The 23,970-nt window shown below is 43.1% G+C and overlaps 1 protein-coding gene across 2 annotated transcripts in view; it reads right to left on the bottom strand.

Annotated features, from left to right (window-relative positions):
- Nucleotides 1-19,917: 19,917 nt before the first annotated feature.
- MOCOS (molybdenum cofactor sulfurase) overlaps nt 19,918-23,970 on the bottom strand; it is a 210,396-nt gene continuing 206,343 nt past the window's right edge. For both annotated transcript variants that reach the window (XM_074546568.1, XM_014264245.3), the window contains one exon: nt 19,918-23,553. In XM_074546568.1, coding sequence (XP_074402669.1) covers nt 23,407-23,553 — 147 coding nt within the window. In that variant the 3' untranslated portion in view covers nt 19,918-23,406. The remainder of the gene's footprint in view (nt 23,554-23,970) is intronic.

Consider the following 23,970-nt stretch of genomic DNA (forward strand, 5'->3'; position numbering starts at 1 on the left):
GAGTTTCTTATAGGACTAGGTTTCATTTTCGAAGAAACTCTTTTTTATACTATTTCTGAACTGGCACAACTATAAACAGATATGGCCAAACGTGTTTCAGAACAAAACCATGTACTCCAATTCCTTTCAATGGCTGCTGACACCTTGCACCCCCCCATCTCTGCTGAGAGCTATTATTTCCCAGGAAAAGGTAGCAGAAAATTAACTTATAAATCCAGATTTGTGGTAAATGCCCGAGGAAGCTCACCTTTGCTCCTGTTAATTTGTCCTCCTGCAAAAAATTCCACAGTGCTCTGCATTCATGAAGTTTTGTGCATTTGCAAAGAGGCAAAAGAAAATAAATTTCTTTCCCGTGGTGCAGGCTCTGCCCTTCCAAGGAAGAAGGTTTCTGAGCAGGCGGAACAGCAAATATTCCTTTCCTCTCCTAATGCCCTTCTACCACCCACAACATTTGGACTCCTCCCAAGGTCAAAAATGACAGTGTTTCTCTTCCCAGCCTGAAAGATACGGCATTGAAACCATTAGCATGAAGGTGTGTGAATCTTGGAGCGCATGGAGCTCACCTGCCCTGCCAAGGCAGAGGAAAGATTTATAGTTTCTAATTTATTTGGGTTGCACCACTTTTATTGTGGTAAAAATTATACTGCTTTTTAAAATCCTGCTACTGCTGTTCCCAGACAGGAATGAGTGGATGCTACAATGTGTTTTTTTAGGATTAGCCACATAAGAGTGTGAGCAGTCAACTTTGTGCTTATAAAACAGGTTTTGGACATTCTGGTAGAGCTTCTAATGCCAGGGATAGGCTTTGCAGGTGACCCCAGTTATGGCCATTTGTCTGGAGGCATTTTGGTTTAGTTGGGCATTGTCTTACCTCATTTTCTGCACAACTTCTCCCTCTTGCCACCCAGCAGGAAGGTTATCATCTCCAGCAGAACAAAACCCTCCTGTGATTTCAGCTTGGACACTGAGAGAGAGAGAGATCTCCTCAAGGAAGCAAGGACCAGAGAGGGGAAAGATGCTGAGGATTAGGGCAGTGGTGCTCAGCTGAAATGGTTCAGGAAAAGGCAACCAAGAGAGACCAGAGAATGTTTTTGGTCATGGTACTGCGAGCAGCTGATGCTTGGTACCCTGAGCTACCACACATGGCCGGCAGTGGGATGATTTGAGGCCATAGAGAGCCTGACTCAGCCTCCTGGGCAGCAGGGGTGGAAGTGCTGACCTGCTGTGGCCATTTGGGTAAGCCAAAGGCAATAACCTCATTTGAGTAATTCCAAGGTTTTCAACAGTTTCTTAATGTGTGGGTAGCCACCCTGCTGTGTCATGCTTTTTAGGGAGAGAGAGGCATCTTCTCCAGGAATGGCCAGCTCCCTTTTCTCCTGGTTCAGGGTCAGCAGCTTCTTTTCCTGCCTTTGCTGGGGCATGGATATAAAAAGAAAAATAAAAATATATATATAGGTATAAATATGTTTAAAGTTGCTGTTTACACCGGAAAGGAAAAGGTTGATATATTAGCAAAAAATTACAGAACTTCCTGAAGGTCATATTAAGGCATGCTTCCTGACACCAGCTTCAATTAGTGAATGGACTCCCAGATTTCTTTGGAATTCTGCCCATGTCTAAGAGCTTCTTCTTAACCCTTGCCTTGACTAGTTTTCAAAAATCCAATTGCAAATAAACAATATCAGTTTGCCAACACTGTGAGCAAAGCACATGTTACTTTAACTCCTGCTAAAGAGCAGCCAATCACAATGCCCTGTGACTCAGTTATTCATGAACTGGTCTAATTTTCCTGTGAAAACTATAAAGAAACTTTCAAATTGCTTGCACACAAATGCTTTTTGATCAGCTCAGCTCTATTTTTGGAACAAGCTCTCATGAACACATTAGCAGTCAGTCCTCATATTTATATTTTTCATTCTGTCTGAGTTTAGGGGAAATATGTGTCATTTATAAATTGGCTTATTATAGCTTTGTGTTGAGCACATATGTGGAGCACACTGGTCTAAATTGGATTCCTTCATTATTTTAAATTGTAGCCCTAACAGAGGAGCTAAATACACAATTATATACTCATAATAACACGACTCTGGGCAAAGGGCAGTGGGGAGGGGTGAGATACTAACTGAGCCAACTGGTCAAGCAACAACACAAGTCCTTTGCACAGCCAGTCATTCTCCCCAGGGCTTCCTTGAAACCCAAAGAGCACTGTTTACATTAGAAAACCTTCTCACAGAGGAAGCCCAGGCTGGGTTATGAGCACTGGCTCGCCTTACATGGGGCTTTCTCTCTCTCTTCACTGCTCTGGTGACACCTGGCAGCCCTGGCTTGGCTCTGAATGTTGGATTGGCCTTTAGATGTCAGCTCCTGTCCATAATGCCCACCTATCCATGTGCACAGGAAAATAACTGACTGTGACAGTGCATTACTGATGGATTTTCATCACAGTATTATGCTGGGTCTTTGGGACTTTGGGTGAAAATTTATCATGTTTTTAATGAGATCTGGGATGCGTCTGCTCTGGAGAGCTGGAAGCTGAGCACAAGTAGACAAAAGCACTTGATACTTACTAGGCACCCTGAAGGATAGGTCCTGCTTGGAAAAGTCCCATGAACTGAGAGTTAATCACCCAAAGAAAAAGAGGAAAGATAGCAACATGATGTAGGTCATGCTCTGGAAGAGCAGATTAGGGATGGATCATTTGCAAATGCCATCCGGCTGGCAGCCACTCTCGCCCTCCTGGTAATGAAATTCACTCAGCATTTGCTATCACTATGAACAGAGTTTAAGATTATGTATAGGCTGGACTTGCAAAGCATGACTTTTCCAAAGGCACAGAATTTTTTAGCTTGTCTTTGTCACACATTTAGAAGTATGATCTGCAGCTATCAATATATACTGCAGTGCAGGACAGGGTGAGATTTCCATCACATTTGTTACTGAGATAGGTAAAGAAATTCTTTATTCCAAAGCTCCATTTCATCAGTATTCAGAGAAGTTTCTGATTTGTGAGGAGTCTCATAAGATAACCACACACATGCATTATAGAATGTTCTTAAAATATATATTTTCAAAAAAGTTGGTGATGAACCCAGCTCATGAAGTACTGCAAATCTCCACCCTACTGCACATTTAATGAGGCAGACAGCAGAACATAAGCTCAGATTTAACTCATTCCATACCTAAACTGCTTCTCAGTTAGAGCAATGCAATGGAGATGAAAACAAATCTAAATTGTAACAGACTCACTGCCCACTGTAAGTGGAAGAAGGAGATTGCAACTTGCCTTTCTAATTTGTTCCTCCGTCTTCCTATCAGGCTGGACAACTTACCTGTGTGTGTGCTTCTGCACCCCACAAAAGGATAATACAGCCTCCGTGCACTGAGTTCCCTGTGAGAGATCCTGTTCTCTGGGTCTGCTCCAGCCCCAGGGCATAGCCTGAAGCAAAGGATCTAGGGGTGTGTTTAATTTGCATGACCTGCTCCTTCACAACTAGAAAACAAGGCCAGTAATAATTTCCTCGGGGTCTTTCCATTGATTCTTACTTGAAGGTGCTGTAAAAATACAATGCAAGATATATAAATATTCAAGCACCACTCACAGATCCACTTCTGAGTAGCTTGAAGAAGAGAGGAAATAAAAGTGCCTAAAAAGGCAGGGCATGGATGATTGCATGTATATTCAAAGCATCAGTATTTAAAAAATAGGAAGGAAGAGGGGACCTTAAGCTTGAGTGAAGTTCTGCTGCAATACACAGTAACCACATCATATTTCACACACAAATCCATGAGGAAATATATCCTCTGCTCAAATTCCCTAATTCACTGGCCGCTGTTTCCTTCACCGCTTCTTCTGCATAAGAGTCTGTTCACAGCTTCTTCTACATAAGAGTCTAACACCACCATTTTTCTCAGCAGTTACATACACTTATCTGATAAAGACTTTTCAGCATTTATCTAGATGCTTTGGGATGCTCTGACCTTGAAGGAGAAGGTCTCCATGCACCTACCTGGCAGCCAGGGGCATCTTTTGAGTGGGGTGAAAGGATAGCCTGCTGTGGGAAAGCAGCAGCTCAGGTGTTGGTTGCTCCTCCTCGCCACGAGGTAGGACCAAGGCCACCTTGTGCAAGAGCACATTGCGGGGATCTGTGGAGCCCTGTCCCAGAGCACTGCTGTGTCTCACTGGGGAGAAGGGTTAGCCCTCATTTGCCAGTCAGGCTGAGCTGCTGAGAGCCACAGGGCAGGGATTCCCACCACCCTGCTCAGTTCAAAGGGATATGCTAAATATATGCAAAGGCATGAAATCAGATGCAACAGGGAAAGGGAAAGCTGATTATCTGTGGACCTTCCAGAAGGCTGCACTATGCCATTGCCTCAGGGAGGAAGAAAAATTCTCCTCGGGACCTCATGCACACTGCATCATGCTTGCTGTGTCCTTGCTCCTAAGCAGAGGCAGTTAGCCTTTTTCCTCTCCTTCAGTGGTAAAATTAGGAGTAAAATCAAGAGAAAACAAAATGTGTTGGCTCAGATCAGGACAAATTAAGTTGTCAGAGCTTTCTTGTCAACATAGAGAGAAATAATTGTTGTGGACAATATAAGAATTCAATCATGTCCATGGATAGTAGTGGCCAAGATTATATTGCCATGCATTTTATGCACTAGCATGTAAGGACATGGCACATTCTCCTGTTCATTATCAGTGAAAAGTGTGATTCCATAAAAGATGAAAGAATTACATTAATCCATTTCCCCTGCTATTTTGGAGGACAGTTGATGTCTGATCACAAAGTGCTCAGAGGTGAGTGGTGACCCTAAGCAGAGGAAATGGAGAAAACAGGTCTCTTGGTGCCCTGACTGGAATGGTTATGCAAGAACCAGGCACAAACCACCTCATTTTCATTATCTAGGGCAGGCACTGTCCCCAGGGAAGGGAAAGGCAGGGAGCCTGAGGCAAGAGGAGAGAGGTTGTGAGGGACAGGAGTGTGTGCTGCAATGTGGCAGTGACCAAGGAGGCTTCTGTCCTTCTGTCGGGGAGGAGAGATGAGGAACCCTCTCCAAGTGACTCAGCCGAGGTCTGATCAGCAAAACTGCACAGAGCTCTGGGTACCCTCTTCTAGAAAGCAAAGCTTGCTTTCTAATTTCTGTCAAATCCCTGACCAGACAGAGGTCAAGTGGTGCCAGCAATATTTTCTGGGCTGGGAAGACTGACTGGTCCAAGCTGGGAAAACTGACTTGAGGAAAGTTGGGTGAGATGGGATAAGCTACAGGCAATTTCTCTGACAAGATTATTTGAAGGGTGGAGGTGAAAAAGGGAGACAAATCATCTAAGGCAGAGTAAGCACTAGGGCCAGATCATTATGTACTTTTACAGCACTTTAAGAGTGATCAGACATTTTATAAAACAAATAAAAATCCATGGTCTGAGACCCTTATGCTCTAGTCAGAGGCATAACAGGATGCATGACTGAAGGAATGAAAGGCAAGAAAATAGAGATTGAGGGATATAACAATAAGTAATGGGCTGAAACTAAGACAGGACAAATATAAATTGAAATTAAAATTCAAATAGATCATTAGACCCATGGCAAAATCATCCAAAATATGGATTAATATTCCATTCATCACACCTGAACAAAATGTCATGTATAGCATCACTTGCAAAATGTATGAAAGGATTTCTTCCTAGAGGAATTCACAAACTGTTTCAGACAGGAGAAGGAACACAGATGAGCTCTCAGCAAGGGGAACACAGAAACAGTGCAAAGAGCAGAGCACTGGACACAAGCATAGGCCTCTATGGACATTGTCTCATTTGTCCTCAGAAAATGCAGGACAACAGACATCATATAGAGACCCATTACACCAGTGATACACCACTCAATTGGGGTTTCCATAAACACCAAGAATCTTTTTGGAAGCTCTTTCTGTTTTGTCAAGCATTAGGGCTGGACCCCTATCCTGATTTCCAGGGAGATATGGCTTGATTCCTTGTCATATTGCTTCCCAGTAAATCATCCAACACCATCAAATCCATAACAAAATTCTGTGTCCCAGCACTACCACCACACTTCAAAAGACAACCTAGGATGCAAAATAGGTGTTCTTTAGTAACATTTTTCTTTAGTATTGAAATACTGGATGCACACAAGACCATCTTACAGGAATTTTATGCCAGAAAGTCCACTGGTGTAATTGCTAATTACACAGGACCTAGATTGGGATCAGGTCTCAGGGCAATTTTATTGATTTCCTCATTCTATTTTTGATTTCTCACAGTCATTCCTCACTGACTTAGCAGCAGTGAAAGTGCTAATTCCTAGAAAAGTTGAGGCAGAGAGAGAGAGAGAGACTTCCCTCATATTCAGCACAGCCTCTGGGAGTGAACTGATCCACATCTCCATCACTAGGTAAAGTAAAAATATTTGCAAAATAGGCCATCTTTAAAAAAAAATTAATTGTTTACATATTCCACAACTAAACACATTTCTCAATAAATTGGTGCATCATTCACAATTTTGTTTTCCTACAGAAACTTGCTCAGGATCCTAGGAGCTGATAGTTCAGAACTGACAGAATGGTCCGAGTAGCACAGAAAGTTTTTTCAGTGCAGCTGAGCCTGAACACACTCATTTTTGAGCAGATAAGATAAATAGAACAGATAAAGCTTGCCATCTAGAGGAACTGTACAGAAATCCACTTTTCTTTCTACTGAACCTGTTCTTGCTGTTACTCATTTGAGTGTGAGCAGACCAACAAGAGCAAGTGACACATTTTAGTATTGATCAGAGCTCAGCAGCTACCAAGGAGATTGGAACAAGATGATAGATGTGCCTTCAGCTTGTCCTTCTGCCATCCAACTTCTCCCTCCTTTTGCACCCAGTATACAGATCCCTGCTCCATCTTGCTCCATGGTGAGATTCCCTTCCTATTGCTTTCTGTGTAATAATAAGAAGGGACAGCAGAGCAGAGGGGTGAATCTCTGCCCTGACATTTTGCTGAGGTGGAATCTGGAGGATAGGTGGGGGAAATGCCTCAGGGGATTGAAGTATCAATTCAAGACATCATTCTTTGCTCACCACAGAAAGACAACCTTTAGACCATGAAGAAGCTCACAGGGACAGAAAAGGACCCAGGCCACAAGCTATTGGAGCTGCCTGAAAAATGCTGTTGATAAGGCAGGGGTAGGATTGTACAGCTGTGTCCTGCTAAAACCTCAGAGGTGCACTGCAGTGCCTGGGTAGGAGATGCCTCTTGGTGGGAGCCCCAGAGCAGTCACATATGACTTGCTTGGTAAAGTTGACAGGATTTCCAAACCTTTGTGTGGCTTGGAGCGGAAGGAAGGTGGCCATGGTGGGCAGGGATGAATGCATCCAGGCAGCCAGGCCAAGGAAAATCAGGTCTCCTGCTCTGGAGGTGAAAGCAAGCTGCCCTGGCTGTGTGCAATCCAGTCGAGGCTGCTGTGCCACTCACCCTGGCCAAACACACAAGGTGACTCCCAGCTACTTTCTCTTGCACAAGAGTGTGTTACATAAGCAGCAGTGGTGGTGCAATTATTTGTCTGGATACAGCACTGGGCACAAGGTCAGTGACACTGCCTGTTGAATTGCCTCAGCTTCAGACCTGAGCTTCCGCCTCGAGTGCAGACGCTTCCAAGAGATTGTGAGAAGAATGAGCACCACTCTCATTTCACTGGATGGAAAGTAATATGTCCTTCCAGCTTCAGGCCTAGCAAAAACAATAAACAGACCTTCTCATGATTTTCACATTTGGGAGAACTTCATATAATTAAGAGAATGACCCTGTCCTGCTTCTCTTGAAATCAAAATGAGTTCTGCAGTTTACAGGAATTAAAATTGTAGAAGTGTTCACTGTGCTTTTGCCTTTTCCCAGTCACACTGATATCAGAAGAGTCATGTTGCTGGAAATCAAGGAGATGCTGCCAACTTACACCAGGGCTGGAGGCAACTGATCATGAGCTGTCATCCCTCAGGCTAATTATGAACTCATCAGTTCAAGGATTCTTCTGAGTTCACTTTTAGAGAGCAGTGTGGTTAGTCCTCCACCTCCACTAAACCTAATTTTTAGCCTTAGAATGACATACCTAAGTACTTATGTTTAACTTCTGAGTTACCACTCCTTTGGGCTGGGAAACTGATAACAATTAGATGAGTTGTCCCCAGATCAGTGCTGGCCTCATATTTCACCCACCCTGCTGTACCCTGTTGTTTAATCATACCTCACTGCTCTTAATGAGACTCATTTGTCTTACTCTCAAGTTTCATACTGTTTCCTGCTTTACTGACTTTTGTGATGAAAGCAACAGAAACACTGTTAATTGATGCCTTTCAGGTGACATTAGCCCTTGCAAGAGCATCCATCAGTGGTGGTAAACATCTGTCTGATAAGAATTTTCCTTTTTATATTCCACTTTGGAAATTTAAAAATAGCTAAAGCTTTGCAGATAAAGGATAAGCAATACACAGCCTTCAACTGAAAAATTACAAGGATGGGGAGCCTGGTAACAGAAGTCTCTCAGATCCTTGGTGGCATGGTGGTGATTATAAGACCAAGTTAAGCAGACTGACAAAACCCTTTCATCAAGAGCTGCCCTTTGCGTATTACGTTGCATGAGCAACACAGCCTGTGAACACATTGTCCATAATGGTCTGGGTGCACTGCCAGACTGGGTCAGCTCAGGGGCAGCAAGAGTCTCCACGTTCAGCTGTTAGTTGAAAATAATCACCTTGGTCTTTGGCCAACATCAGTTACCTGGCAGAAAGTAAAAGTCAGGGAGCAAATCAGTGGAACTGACTGACTGAGGTGTCCAGGCTTGTGCAGAAGCAGACTGACCACTTTGGTCCTCAGTCAAAGCAATTACTGCTGCTCTCTGTGGCAAATGGAGAATGATCCTGATTGTCACACGGAGAGAGTTGAGTGTTTTCAAGAGGACTTATCCCTAGTTCAGGCCTTGAGGGCACTGATATGGCACAACTGCCCTGAGCAGTGTCCCAAGACTCCATCCCTGCTCAGCCCAAGAGACCTGTCAGCTCCATCTGGGCACTCTGTTCAGCACTGCCCTCTGCTGCAACAGGCTGGGGATGAAGAATGCTGGACTTAGGGAACTCTTTTTGATCCCTTTGTCACCAGCCAGGTGATGCACTGCTATATTTGGTGCTGTTCCAGGGCTGAGGGAAACATTTGATAACATCTCAAGGACTCTACTCCCTCCATTTTGCTGCTCTTCTCTAAGACACCAGGATCATGTTCATCCTTGAGATCAATTGCACACCATTGCAAATATTGAAGTCTTGGGAATCTTCCAAGTGATCAGCTGGAAACGCCCAACTTTGTACAGCTCCTTTGTAGTTCAGCTAGATAACATGCATATGAGAATATCCCATCAAAGGGAAGAAGAACTCAGAAAAGCAAGAAATGTTGATTGACTTACTAACAACCTCTGCCTGGTAATAAAAGACTTGGATACAAGGATTTTTAGATTGACAACCTCAACTCCTATGCTTGCAACATTAGCCTAATACAACAGAAAAAAATTAAAAAGTAAAAAAATTGGGAATCATTTGGAGCTCTGCCACCTCAGCAGGCAAAGAATTTAGGTTCTAACACCTTCTCAACTTCTTTACAATACAAACATCCTACTGATCCTGGTTCAACATCACCTTGGAATTCATGTAGATTATTCATCACCTGCAGAAGGGATCGTATGTGGCCTGAAGTTTAGAGTCCGACTAGCTGAGGGCGAAAGGCCGACGCCCCTCTGCAATTCCTGGCCAGCACCCTTCGGAGCCTGATGGCCTCGGGCTGTGCTGGCTGCGGACTGGCGTACCTCGCTAGTATATGAGAGGAACGGAGCTGACCATTTCCCGGGGGTTAAACATCGGTTTATTCACGGTGATGCCGCATCCAAACACCGGGAAACCATCCGGGAAAAGATTTTTCTCATAGGGGGTGCAAACAGGATTATAAAGCAAGGGGGTGGGTACAGACAGAGCCAATCAGGAAAGGTGAGGGGATGAACTTCACAGAACTGACACTCCATGGAGACCAATAATCAAAAGGTAAAGGAGGTGTCCTGGGACCCCCGCCAACCACCATCTCTAGAGAGGAGAAGGTTCTCGAAACCTGGGAGGAGGAAGGGAGTGATTGACTGGACAGGGAGGAAACAACTTTCACTTATAAGGGAAACCAGGGGAGGAGCAATTACATATCGGCAACTATGAATAGCAGTTGCTATAGCAACTTAGCTGACAGGCTAGCAGTGGCGGGAAGAACTGGGGGAACGAAACCATTTTACACATAATAGGGGAGAACAATACATAAATTGGGGGAATAACACAAGAAACTTAGCAACACACTACCACATCTCCCCGTTTTTTACCAAATAAAAATTAAAATGAAGAGAAAAGTCCAAATTAAGCTTAGAATGCAGGAACTCGCAGCTGGTCATGACGAGTGTCTTTGTCTTCTGAACATTGCAAGGGACAGTGGCACTCGGCGCAGTCAGTTTCCTCCGGACTAGCTTGCAAATTAGGAGGATGAAAATCAAAAGTGAGTTGGGGAAATGTACTAAAAGACAAAAGGTGAACAGTTAAACGCAAAATACTTAAACAGATGGTTCTGCCCCAAATAATAAATCCAGTTCGGGAGAAGAAGAAGAAATGGGGGAAGGAGGTTGGGATTAATAAACCAGAGGTAGTTCAGTGACGAGAGGGGTAGGAGCAGCAGTCTCAGCATTGGGGAGGAAGTAAACATCTGAGGAAACTGATGGTGTTTGGGAGGGTTTTCTCCGTCACCGCGAGCACGCCTGAACTTGTGACTCAGCTTCCTTCTGCATCCTCTGCTTCGGGATGAGGTGCTTGACTCATTTGGATGGTCTTTTTCCTCTGTCTTCTTCTTATCTTGCTTCCGCCTCCATTCCATGTAGTCTTGGCGCATGGGACACTGAGGCATCCAATGCCCCACCTTGCCACAGAGATGGCAGGGATGGGTTGCTGATGTCCTCCTGCCGGACTCAGAAGTAGAAGGACCGGCCACGGGGGAAGCTTCAGCCTCTATGAAGTCTTGCTCGGGGCATTCAGCAAAATGCACAGATGTTCTCTTAGGCCTTGGGGCCAGGGAAACTTGACGCACTACGACATCTATCATGGCTTCTACTGTGGGCTTAGGACTTCGAGGGAGAGTTTTTATAGCCTTGCGGCAGTCAGCGTTGGCATTGCTATAAGCCATCTGCTCAAGCATTTTTTCCCTGTCATCCTCTCCGAACGCTTGCGCTTCCACATATCTGTATAGACGTTCGATAAATTCCATGTATGGCTCTTGCGCTCCTTGCAAAACCTCAGCATCTTCCCATTGGGAGGTAACTACCTCTAACTTAAAGAAGGCCCGCTCAGCTGCCCGGGCCGTCTCTACTAGCTGGGATGGGAATAAGGCTTTAGCTTGATTTGCCCCTTCAGCCCACTGTCCTTCACCCAAAAGATGTTCTTGGGTAATTAACTGACCATCTGCGTCATGGGACAGTGTAAGGTTCCCCCAAAAACTTGGGAGTACTTCCACTATTTCCCTCCTCCATTCCCTCACCCAGACCCTAAATTCCATGGGTCTGAGCAGGCTAGAGAAGAGGGACCTTAAATCCGTCGGTACCAAATCTCCCTGAGCAAGGGTATTGTGTAGCAAACCCCGGAAGAATTCTGACTCCCGGGAGTAATCTTTCTGAGCTTTGCATAGCTCCTTTATTTGGACCTGTGCTAAAGGCACCCACTGTGCCCGTGCATTTCCCCTTTCTCTTATATGATATGTTACCGGGGCGGCTTCTAATAGGGGAGCTTGCTCCAGTTTCCGGCTTTCCCCCCCCCCCTCCTCTGAACACAAAGCGTGAGAGCTGGGGGGGGTGGCGTGGGAACCGAAACTGGAGGAGGTTGAGGCGGGGTTTGGCGCTGACGTAAGGCAAGGGAGTGGGCGCGGCAAAGTACCCTTCTCCGCCCCCCGGACGGCGTTCGGAGGCGGAGGGAAAAACGAAAATGGAGCGGGGGGGAAAGGAGTGGGGGGCTGAACCGGGGGAGGGGTTTGAGGAGGAGCTGAAGGTGGGGCGGAGTGCTGAGGAGTGAGCGGGACGGAGGGAGGGTATGAGAGAGGAGTAACTGGGCAAGGGGTGTGGTCAGGGTGAAGGAAGGGGTTGGTGCTTGGGAGGAACGGGTTAGCGGAAGAAGAAGCAGCTCTGGCGGCAGAGACCGCGTGGTCCCCGCCATCTTGGACGGTAAAGGAGATACTTTGTGGAATTTCCTTACTAAACCGAACAAACTTAGGGGTTGAAACTGGGGACTTGAGAACTGGGGTAGAGGGTGAGGATATAGGAGGAGCCTGACTAGGGCTCCTCGGACGGGGAGGCTGAGCAGGTCGAGAGGGAGTAGGGGCAGAATGGTTTCCCTGCTTTTTGTTGGCCTTTAAAATCCCTTTCGAGGGCTCCTGCCTGTGTGAAGAGGGTGAGGGCTGGGGGGTAAGGATGCGGGAACTGGGAGAACTAGGGAACAAACTAGAAGAAGAAAGATCCTTTCTTGAACTCCCGGCTGGGCGCAGCGAAGTTAATACCTTGCTTGCCCAGTATGCCACGTTAGACAACCGGGGTTCCCCAGCGTTAACCTGTTGGTCTAATTTGGCCACAACGGCTGCCCAAAAGCGCGGCTCTTTCGCAACCTCTGGGGAAACTTCAGGGAAATGTAAAAATACCCATCTAATCAACACTATCAACTCTTTCTTGGGGGCAGTAAAACCTCTTCCAAGTAACAAACCCTTAACTACAAAAAAAACTCCTTTTTGGGTTTTGCTCTGACCCACACCCATGATCGTGGGGGGTGTAGCGACCCCACCACGGCAAACCGCGCGGAAAAACCGCCCTGCGCTGAAAGAGCCCGCCGCAACCAGTCAGCGCCGCGCCGAGAGCCCCGCTGCTGGGCCTGGCGTCACCGTGCCGGGGCACCGCGAGCGCGAAAGGCGGCAGACGGCAGTCCCCCTCGTAGAGCTCCCAGGGAAAATTAAAAGGGGCAGGGGAGGAACCGAGTCCGGGGTTCACCTAATCAAAGAGCGTTGCAAACGAAAAGTTCAGGCGGATTAGTCCACTGACACCGGAGGAAGTCTGACGGCTAGTAGATTTAAAGTCCAGTCCGCGGGGTACGGTAAAGCCCCCGCGTGGGCGCCATCTGCAGAAGGGATCGTATGTGGCCTGAAGTTTAGAGTCCGACTAGCTGAGGGCGAAAGGCCGACGCCCCTCTGCAATTCCTGGCCAGCACCCTTCGGAGCCTGATGGCCTCGGGCTGTGCTGGCTGCGGACTGGCGTACCTCGCTAGTATATGAGAGGAACGGAGCTGACCATTTCCCGGGGGTTAAACATCGGTTTATTCACGGTGATGCCGCATCCAAACACCGGGAAACCATCCGGGAAAAGATTTTTCTCATAGGGGGTGCAAACAGGATTATAAAGCAAGGGGGTGGGTACAGACAGAGCCAATCAGGAAAGGTGAGGGGATGAACTTCACAGAACTGACACTCCATGGAGACCAATAATCAAAAGGTAAAGGAGGTGTCCTGGGACCCCCGCCAACCACCATCTCTAGAGAGGAGAAGGTTCTCGAAACCTGGGAGGAGGAAGGGAGTGATTGACTGGACAGGGAGGAAACAACTTTCACTTATAAGGGAAACCAGGGGAGGAGCAATTACATATCGGCAACTATGAATAGCAGTTGCTATAGCAACTTAGCTGACAGGCTAGCAGTGGCGGGAAGAACTGGGGGAACGAAACCATTTTACACATAATAGGGGAGAACAATACATAAATTGGGGGAATAACACAAGAAACTTAGCAACACACTACCACAATCACCTGTGTATGGGGATTTCAGAGCAATACTCAAGGGAAGGTTCTCTGCTCCCATGTGATTATAGCTTTTATTTGTTGCACTGGGACAAATACATATGCCAGGTGCCAGGGAAAGAAAAACAAGGCTGCTCAGCAGTTCAGGCCTTATTTTGTTTCTGTGATTGCCTGAAAATCTCATTGACCTATTCTGCCTGATTCACGCTTTTTGCACTGTACATGCTAAAGAGAGAAGCACAATGATACATTTGTGAACAGCTGTCAACTTTCTCTGCCTGCTGGCAGTGAAACAGCTGATTAACTGCTTTCAGATGTGGTTCATTTACTAAATTAGGAAGCGGTACATCTTTGTCTAAAGTTTCAGAAGTCCTTGGGCTGCATGGATATTTGACTGTTGCACTGCTCAGTCAACCCAATTTTTATTGAGTGTTCAGCTCATGCTTCTAGGAAATCAAATTTGTTAAGTATCCAAAACTGAGTATGCAGGAATGGAACTGCCTCAGTTGCATAGCAACTTTCTGAATGTTGTGGAGATCCATTTAGAACATATTGAGGGAAGCAAATATGATTACCACCAACCTAGAGAGGAAATGTGAGTTTACTCAGCAAAGACGAGTTTAGTTCTGCTGCTGACTTCATTCAGACCAAGATTTCAACCACATTCCAGTCTTGCAAAGAATGTACTAAACATCCCATCCCTCCGAATCCTTGAAAATAAACCCCCAAATTTTCCTTGATTAAGTCAAGGAAGGTCTGAGGATTGCAGCACAGGATGTATGAGGTGATGCTGAGGGAATGGGTTTCTTCAGACTAGAGAAGAGAAAGCAAAGGGCTGGGGGTACAATTACCTATGGGTCAGGGGTAGAGACCAGTCTTCAAAAAGATGCACAGTGAAAGGATAAGAAGAAATAGCCTGAAGTTGAATTTTGGTCTAAAGAAGGACTTCCATCAGAAGGTGGAAAAGCAAAGGACGAGGTTGCCCAGAAACATTGTTGGAGAGACTCAAAACTCAGTTGGATACAGTCTGAGAGACCTGATCTAGCTCTGAAGCTTGGAGCAGTGTTTTGAACTACAGGACATTCAGAAGTCTGTTCAAACACAGTTACCCTGACACTGAGAGCCCCATTACCAAGAGGGTAACCAAAAATTAATGAATGATAGTAGTACTCAAAACAAAATTTCCCATGAATGAATTCATGCAAAGCCCATCATAAACATTTTTAAAAATTTATGAAGTTGTTACTGCACAGCAATATTTTGGCTCATTAAATGAGAAAACAACTGGCTTATAGTGATAAAAGGATTCACACTGAAATACACAGCTTTCTAATCTCATGTTTTTTTTCTTTTTCAAATCCAGCTTTGCTTTTAGACAGTAATGAGAAATAGCTGAAAGACAGAGGGGAGAGTTCACTTTTAAGGCAGCATTTCCCCATTCTCAAGTCCATTCATAAATCTGTGGTTGCATTTTCAGATGGATTACCGGGCTCATGACTCCTATGGCCCTAAGGGCACTGAGGGGTCTTGTTCTACTTACAGGCTCTAAAGACGCTTCATCTCCTCTGCCATTCATGTTCAGACATCCTCTTCCAGCCTGCAGTCTTAACCATGGAAAATCCAGGTTAAGAAAGGCTGACAGTATGTCACAAAAATGCCAGCATCAAGAGGTCAAAAATCATGATGTTTCTGAACCAATAAGTCTTGCTATAGCTAGAAAGCTTTTCAGCTTTTTATTGCAGTATTAAGGTCAGAATTTTCCTCTTTCTGAGAAAGAGTGCATCTCTTCATGAGGCCTTCCCTTATGATTTTAAGGTTTGCTCTGTCGCATAACTACATTGATTAGCAACTTTATCTCCATGCCCACATCCAGCATGAGTATCTCTGTCAATAATAAGCTGATAACAACATTATTTCAGTGACTTCTATCCATAATCTGGCAGTCAGGGGGCTGTAAAAACAAGAACTGGTAAGACAAACTGTGTCTTGGCTGTTCAAAACCCAAGAAATTGTTTTCATTTATATTAATGTATTTTAGAAGGCTTAGATTGTTTTGTTTAGTTCTGTTATTCACTTTTATACTTATTTTCATATTATTTTTAAATGTAATTTTCTTCCTACAGAGAAAGCTGTAGAAAATCAAAGCATGCTGTTTTCATTTAAAAAATTCTATTATTTTGCTGTACTGTGGCACCTTCCATCTGATACCACTTTGCCTCTCAATCTCTACTTGTTCCTTCTGGCATAAAGATCATCACTGGAGACTTCAGAAAAATAAGAACGCCTACTTAAAGTAAATGTCCTAATTTGAGTTTCTGAGAGAGAAGTGTGTGTACTTATGGGATTTCTCTTCCAGCAAGCATTCCCTTTGAGCCTCAATGTGATGCCTGACTGCTTCTTCTCTTTGATAAGTGCCATGGACATTTTTCCAAATGGCTCACTGTGTAATATCACCATTCAGCTAATTTGTAGTCTCAGTTTAGAAAGCTGTGTCTTCTTCAGGAGCTTTGAAAGTTCAATTCCTCTTACTAGATAGAAATTATAATTTAAACAAATATTTTGCCCATCAATATTTTGGGGATGATAGATGCAATCTGAAGAAATACAACACAAACATTCTTATTTGAAGCAGACCATTGATTTAATACATATGCAGATAAATATGCTAATTTAATACCTGACAATCTCATTTAGATCACATATAGCTTCTTAAATACATGATTGATGGCTTTTATTATCTTTGCACTTAACAAAAAGGGCTGGTAGGAATCTACTCACATTCTTCCCAATGTTTGATGCAGGTTCTGGCTCCACACTGCTCTCAGTCTTGTTTGACTGACTTAACCAATTGTTTCAGATTACCCACTCAATAAAACCTCAGATTTTCTCTTCCTCGACATAGTATTCACTTTGCAAGTAAATAGCTCCAAATTACCATGCTGTGCCAGGGGGAAAGGCAAGGGAGAGTGAATGAATATCAAGTGACTCCATGCCAGTAGGAGATATAAAATAGTATAATAACTTGACAAATCCTTCCCTCAGAAAAAAACATATGCAACTAGTGAATGAAAAGTCCTCCAAGGCTGTTAAACTAAATTAGCAAAGACTGTTGGGTTTTAATTGATCTAAAAGTCTCTGGCCACAATATACAACCCCTGTGCTACAGCACAAGGCAGCAGTGGCAGCATTCCAACATTGTCCCTGGGCCACTGTGACCCTCCCTCTCTCACTCTGTCTCTCCAGCTTCTTTTCTAACTGACCAGACATTTCTGAGGAACACTGTAGCTTATTCAAAATTCTGGGTGACAGATGAAGCAACTCCGACAAGAACCTTCACTTTTCAAGTGTATTAAATCACTACATCGAGCTTTGGATAGCAAGTGAAACAGAGAAAACTTAGATTCTTACAATCATTGAACCATTTAGTCTGGAAAACACCCTTAAGACCATTGAGTCCAACAGTTAACCCAGCACAGCCAAGTCCACCACTGACCATGCCCCTCAGAACCACATCTGTGTCTTTTAAATACCTCTGGGGATGGTGACTCAGCCTCTTCCCTGGACAGCCTACTCCAATTCTTGACAACCCTTTTCATGAAGAAATTTTTCCTAATATGCAACATAAACCTCCTGAGGCACAACTTGAGACTGTTTCCTTTTATTCCCTAAAGCAGAATAAAACCACACATTTGACTCAAGAAAAATTTAATTTAATTTCGGTATTAAAGGGTTTGTTGGGAGAAACTTCGAAAGGAAATGCAAAGGCTCCAAGGATAAGAAATAATTGAAAGCATTTGGCTAAACCAGTGAAATTACAAATATTTAATACATGACTCACAGGAATTACATCCATGAATGATGGATACTGCAGAGGCTCATCTCCATTTGTAGAATGGGTTCAGCAGTGCAGGGCCTTCTGTAGTCTTCTAGTTTTCTGTAGCTTCTGGAAATAACAACTCAAAATTTTCAACAGCTTTATCTGATTCATCTATCATAAGTACCAGGAAACAACAGACTTGATATTAGATCACTGCTGGCTTTTAAAACACAGCCTCATGGAAAACAGCCCTTTTAGAAATCAAAAGCTGATTTCACTTCTGGACTGAGGAATCATCTCTGCATAAACAATCCTGGCCAGAATGCTTTAATCCAGATGGGACACTTGCCTCTGAAAGCCAGCAAAAAGCATGAAAGGGGCTCAAATATGGTATGTACAGGTTATCTAGGAGAAGCTGATGTTGAGTTCCAGATTTGAAGTGTGTTGACAAGCTTTGGTGGCAAGTTTGGAAGAGATTGGCTTACAGAAGAAATTTGATTTAGGACAGAACTGTACCTAGTTATAGGCTATGTGTGAACCATGCAAGGGAAGGACTTTACATTTAAGGTCTGTATCCTTTCAAATTTGCGATGAAACTGCTGTACTAAATCAAATTCCCTGACTTCTCATATTTTGTCTTACTTGGTGGGTATTTAGGACACCCCTCAGCAATTCTGAGTGGCAAATGCTACAACATGCAATTTTTTTGTTTCTCTCCTTTCTCCGTCCTGCCTTTGCAATGATCTGTTCCCCAATGGCACAATTCTGGAATATAATTCCTAGAGGAAGACTTCACAGCACCAGCAGAAAAATTACTAACTTTTTCTGTAACACATATTTCTGGGATTATTAGGGAGGTTTCTGATGTACTCTGCCCATAGTGATGCTCAAAGAAGACCAATTTCAAACTTCCCTAACATCTCTCCCTGTCCATAGTGCTGAGTGAGTCACTTCACTCCTCATGCAGGAAAACTGCCTATTTTCTTTTCCAATGGAAAGGACCTACAATCACCACCTCACCAAGTGACTAGCAAAACAAACTGGTCAGCATGAAGAGAAGGGAAGAGAAGCCTCTTAAATGGTGCTTTGCTTTAGAGGCACCATTTGATTTCTCTGTCAATTACTTACTCTAAGTTCTCAGAATGATTTATGGGCCTAAGGATACCTACATACCTTAATTTTCTGGGGAAAAAACCCCACAAACTAGATGATGAAAGCATTCGCATCACAACTTTTCTTTCTCTCCCGCATTTTTTCCCGTTCACTCTGGCCTTACCACTGGCACACCTACCAAGAAGTCAGAAATGTAGGTACATCTTTTGATGACTTAAACTCGTATTTTCCCCAATGGCATATTTCAAAACACACCTGAGAGGTTCTTCTCTATTCTTGATGAAGTTCCACCTTTTATTTACACACTGGTGGCCAGAGGAAGGAGACAAAGCTGCTTCTGCAAATGTAGTGTCTCAAAAATCCCACTGAAAGAAGCACTCTGCCTTCCCCTCCCCTCTCTGGGGGCTATGCCTATGTTTTTCCCCAGCAATTGCCTCAAGACATCTGTATAATGCAGAGACAGGGCTGTGCCCACATTTCACCTCCATGGGAGTGACCTACCTGTTGTGTTGCAGAGTTCTGCTCTTCCTCCCCTCCCACACTCAGTGAATAAAAAAATGCATGAATAATCAGCTCAAAGTCATGAGTGGATGCTGCCTCACTGTGCTCATGTCTGTCTCCTGCTGGCCCTGTGAGTCACAGACAATTTCCATGTAAACCTCATGAGAAGGGAGGGACAAGCCTTCCCTGTGATTCCTACAGACACCCACTCCTGTTTAGTCTTCCCTACTGACTGACAGGTTAGACACTGAGGAAAAACAGTGTTGGATCCCTCCAGGCAAAGGAGAGGGAAATAAAGCACCTCTTCTCTCATCATCTCACCCTTGGTGAAAGCTCCAACTGGATAACAGAGATGGATTCAACAGAACTAACTGTACATATTTTAAAGGAAACCAGTGATTATGAGCTCATTTTGTGCAGGGCCTGAGTGTGCAGCTGATTGGCATGTGGCTACACTGATGGAGGGAACACCTCACCTGTGAATCCCAGCAGCAATGAGACATCCCTTCAGTCCTGAGCCATGTCATCCATGTGCCCAGCCATGCCTCAAAGCAGAACTGAGCACCTCATGAGCTTGAAGGTCAGGAATGCAACCATCACCAGCAGACACATCAAACACAATATATATTTTATTGCTTTAATTTCCAAGGCAGTTAAAAACCAGATGAAAAAAGATTTACATAGCATAATCTCTACAATTTATGAAGAATAATCACATTTTTATGCAGTCCTTTATCTTGATTTTCTTGACAGAAAGATGACCTAAAATTTTTCGTATACTTTGAAGGACATCATTGAAAGTATATAAATTGTAAACTAATCTGAAATATCTCAGTCATATCAGAAAACACAGAGCTCAGAAACTTATCCTAAAAATGCTGATTTCTGTTTTGTGATTTCAGTCTCCTGGCTATTATTAGAGCTTGTAACAGTCACCATTTTTACCTTGAGATTTGAGAAGGGGCTAAGTCTCATAGATAATGGAATGTGTCTGAATAATTAATTGCAAGTAAATAAGCGTTTGGTTTTCAAACATATAGAGGACTTTCTAGATATAACACTCTGGAAATATGGTATTAAGTACATTTATTATCCATATAAGGCAAACATATATCTGCAATTATTATTTAATTATTCAAAGGTTAATTTGGCAGTAATTGGAGTATTTAGATCAGAGCCTGCATTCATATAAAGTGGTCTTATTTTCTATATACTTGGAAAGTTAAGAAATAAACCCTTATAGAACATATAATTTTTTAATATAGTGTTTCAAAGTGTTTATGTCCCTTTTGTATCTGCAGTCCTTGGAGTTGCAGTATGCTAAATTTCTTCTTCCTCTGAATTATTTTTTCACATTATGGGAGGCTTGTTCTTTCTGCAAACTTATAGTGCATGCCACTTAAAAGTGACTTTTTGTACTTCAAGATTTTCCACAGAGTTTTGTCGCTGAGAAGAATTTGCCTTCATCGATGGAAAGACATATCAGTTCTGGCAGGAACATTCCACTTACTAGAAGGGAAATATTATCTTTTATTTAGCTGAAAGATTCTTTATGTATCTTCCATCAATCTGAAGTGTTGTGACATTTCCTACCACTGTACCACAAGGATGTTCCTTCTGGGAAATGCACAGACTATACTAATGACTGTGTTCACACATCAGACAAAATCTTTCTTTTCCCCCTGTAAAATGGCAAATTATTCTTGATGTAATATAACCAAGCCACAGTAGAGAGAATGTGTAATTGACTGTAAATAATAGGTCAAAATGACCAAGCATGACATTTTAAAAGTTCAAATCCTCTCATCCATAGTTTTCATACATTGCATTATGGATATTCACAAACAGTATTTGTCAAGCCACTGTGTACCAAAGTGACTTATTTTGTATTAAATGCAATAACGAGTGAAACAGAACCTTTTGAGGTTGCTTTCAATTTCCTTTTCTAACTTTTGTGCCATTTTAAACAAATGACAGTGGTGAGGTGAAGAGGACAGAGAAGAGCACCAGAGATCACCAAAGGCCAGCATACAACAGGTCTCTTCATATTAAATCTGCCAGAGCTATGCTGGCCTTCTACCCAACAAAGCAATGCTCTGCATAACTTTGTATAACAGAAAGTGAAGCAGTTAAGAGATTTAGATACCAGGAAACTGCTTTTCAAGGTTCAAAAAAGCCTGCTCATTACAACCTCAGATAATTGACTTTTAGAGAGATAAACTCCCTGCTTTTCAAAGCAGGCATCAAGGAGCAGACCTTGGGCTCTGAAGCGGAAGGTACAACTCTCAAAACTGATTTTCAGTTTACATACATATGAAAAACCTCTCTCTTCCCATGTATTTTATGGCAGATTGTAAGAAACAGATAATGTTTCTTCTCATTTCCATTACAAAGCTCTGCTGAGAGACTGTTCCAGCTGAAGTGAGTAAAACCAGTTCTTCAAAATAACAAAAGAAAAAAGAAACCATACATTAAAAAAAAGGAGGAAAAAAAGAAAAGAGAAAAAGAAGAAAGAGCATTTTTGAATTCTGATTTGTGCACTGGGTGATGAGCTTCCTTTTTCCCATTCTCTGCTGCTTTGTGGTAGTCACTCTTCTTTCAGAATGACTGTTTGACCAACTCTTTCACAAAGCTGCCTGCCTCCCTCTGGGGATATGCTCAAACAACTCAAGGATTGCTTCAGCCAGAAGCACTTTCACACAGCTGGAGCCAAAATTGCCCCTAAATCATACTGGATGAGAGTTTTGACGATGCTTTTAGCAGGGTCAAAATTTCACTTCCCAGATGGCAATAGAGCAGCCAGTCTAGGAGAATTTTGCCTTCCAGGAGGACTTCCTGGAAGCATGAAATCATCCCATAGCTAGCTGGACACATGTTGAGGGTCATAAAACACCTGGCCTCAATGTATTCAGTCTTGATTTACATCAACTTTCTACATGGATTTTCTTTTTTGCTCCATGTCTTCCTTTATTTATTTTTTGTAATTTTCACAATAATTGATAATTCAGACTAAGGTTTCAGACATTTGCTCTCATAAATCAGAAAGCATGAGTCTTTTTTAGGAGATGCCAACAGCTGTTTAAGAAGGGCACTATGAAATGAACAAAGGGTAAGAAAAAAGAATGCTTTGACCTGTTTGTGATGGAGAGCATTCAAACTCTCAAGAGTTCCCTCAAGTGGCCATTAGAGATTGCTGAGGACAAACAAAGTTTGTATAGAAAATGACTGTATTACTTGAAAAATCTCTAATTAGAGATAATGTGTCAGCATCCACAAATGTAAAAGGAAACAAGAGTGTGGAACTCATAGAACCATGAAATGACTTGGGTTGGAAGGGACCTTAAAGACCATTTAGCTCCAACTCCTCTTCCATAGGCAGGGACATCATTACATAAAAAATCCTAGGGAAGACATCACATAAAATAAATCAGATGGAAAAGTAACAAATGGAAGAGAAAGAAGTTGAGAACAAATGGATGGAATTCCTTCACTGGGAACGTGTATTGCAAATGAGTCCTCGTTATCTTTGTGCTGTGTTAATGTTCTCACACACTACTCACACAGACTTCCCAATAATTCCCCCTTTCCCATTGCTTTCACGCTGTCTACACATCACCTTCAGTTTTCTTTTGGAAAAGCTGAATGCACTGCTACTCTCATGCCACTCTTCCACTGTTCTCTTCCCACCCACATTGTTTCTAAAATATGTCTTGCATCCTCTTCTAATTGGGGTTTTGACAAAGCAGTAGAAGGAAGCAGTGTATTGTTGTGGTTACTTTCCTTCATTGAGATGTGGCTTTCTGACAACAAAGTTGGGCTTGTTTTGGGAGTCATCCACCAGTAAGACTTGATCAAACCTGTTGCACCCTGAAGCAATTGTGCAAAATAAGAGTTATAGCTGCTGCAACATAATCACAAGCAAAAACATGTAGGTGAGCTGTAATTATCAACAGTTTTGCCATCTGATAACATTTACAGCAAACAGAAAATTACCAGAAGCAAATGAATGGAAGCTTTTTCTTTTTTTTTTTTTTTGCGTAACTGACTACCAACTTTTCCCTGTAGTTGCATAAAAATTTCATCTCCACCAGAGAATCTATCCTGAACATTTTTCTTCACTGGATGTCGGAGGTTGAATTTCTGTATTCTCCTTTAGCACTGGAAGCACTTGAGACCCAACTGATAAAGTATCTGAAAAGGATGAGCAAAAGGGCTGGTTCATCAGGTATATGCCAAAGTTCGTCTGAAAAAAAGCAAAATGTTTATTAAGATGCAATACGTGTTAAAGTAATCAAATCTATAGAGGATCCCACAACCCAGATATGTTTAGAAGAAATATATTGCTTTAAGAATAAGGAGGTATGTACTATGTCCATGTAATTCACAACATTCTTAACTCATTAATTATAATAGACTGGTAAACAGAAGCTAATGCCATGCTATTCAAGAAGAATAACTTAAGTGGATAAATAACACAGTATTTCATCATGAGCTCCACAGTATCATGTATGCAATTCACACTCCCTCACAATCCTGTTATTTAATGTCTGCTCTGGCTCCTTGACAAATGCAGTTAATGTATTGTCACAAACAAAGGCTCTGCAGCATGGGAACACTGGTATGTTCCAACAGTAAAGAAGTCTTGTATTTCACACCATGA

This window comes from Zonotrichia albicollis, chromosome 1, assembly GCF_047830755.1.
Source record: "Zonotrichia albicollis isolate bZonAlb1 chromosome 1, bZonAlb1.hap1, whole genome shotgun sequence".
Classification (NCBI taxonomy): domain Eukaryota; kingdom Metazoa; phylum Chordata; class Aves; order Passeriformes; family Passerellidae; genus Zonotrichia; species Zonotrichia albicollis.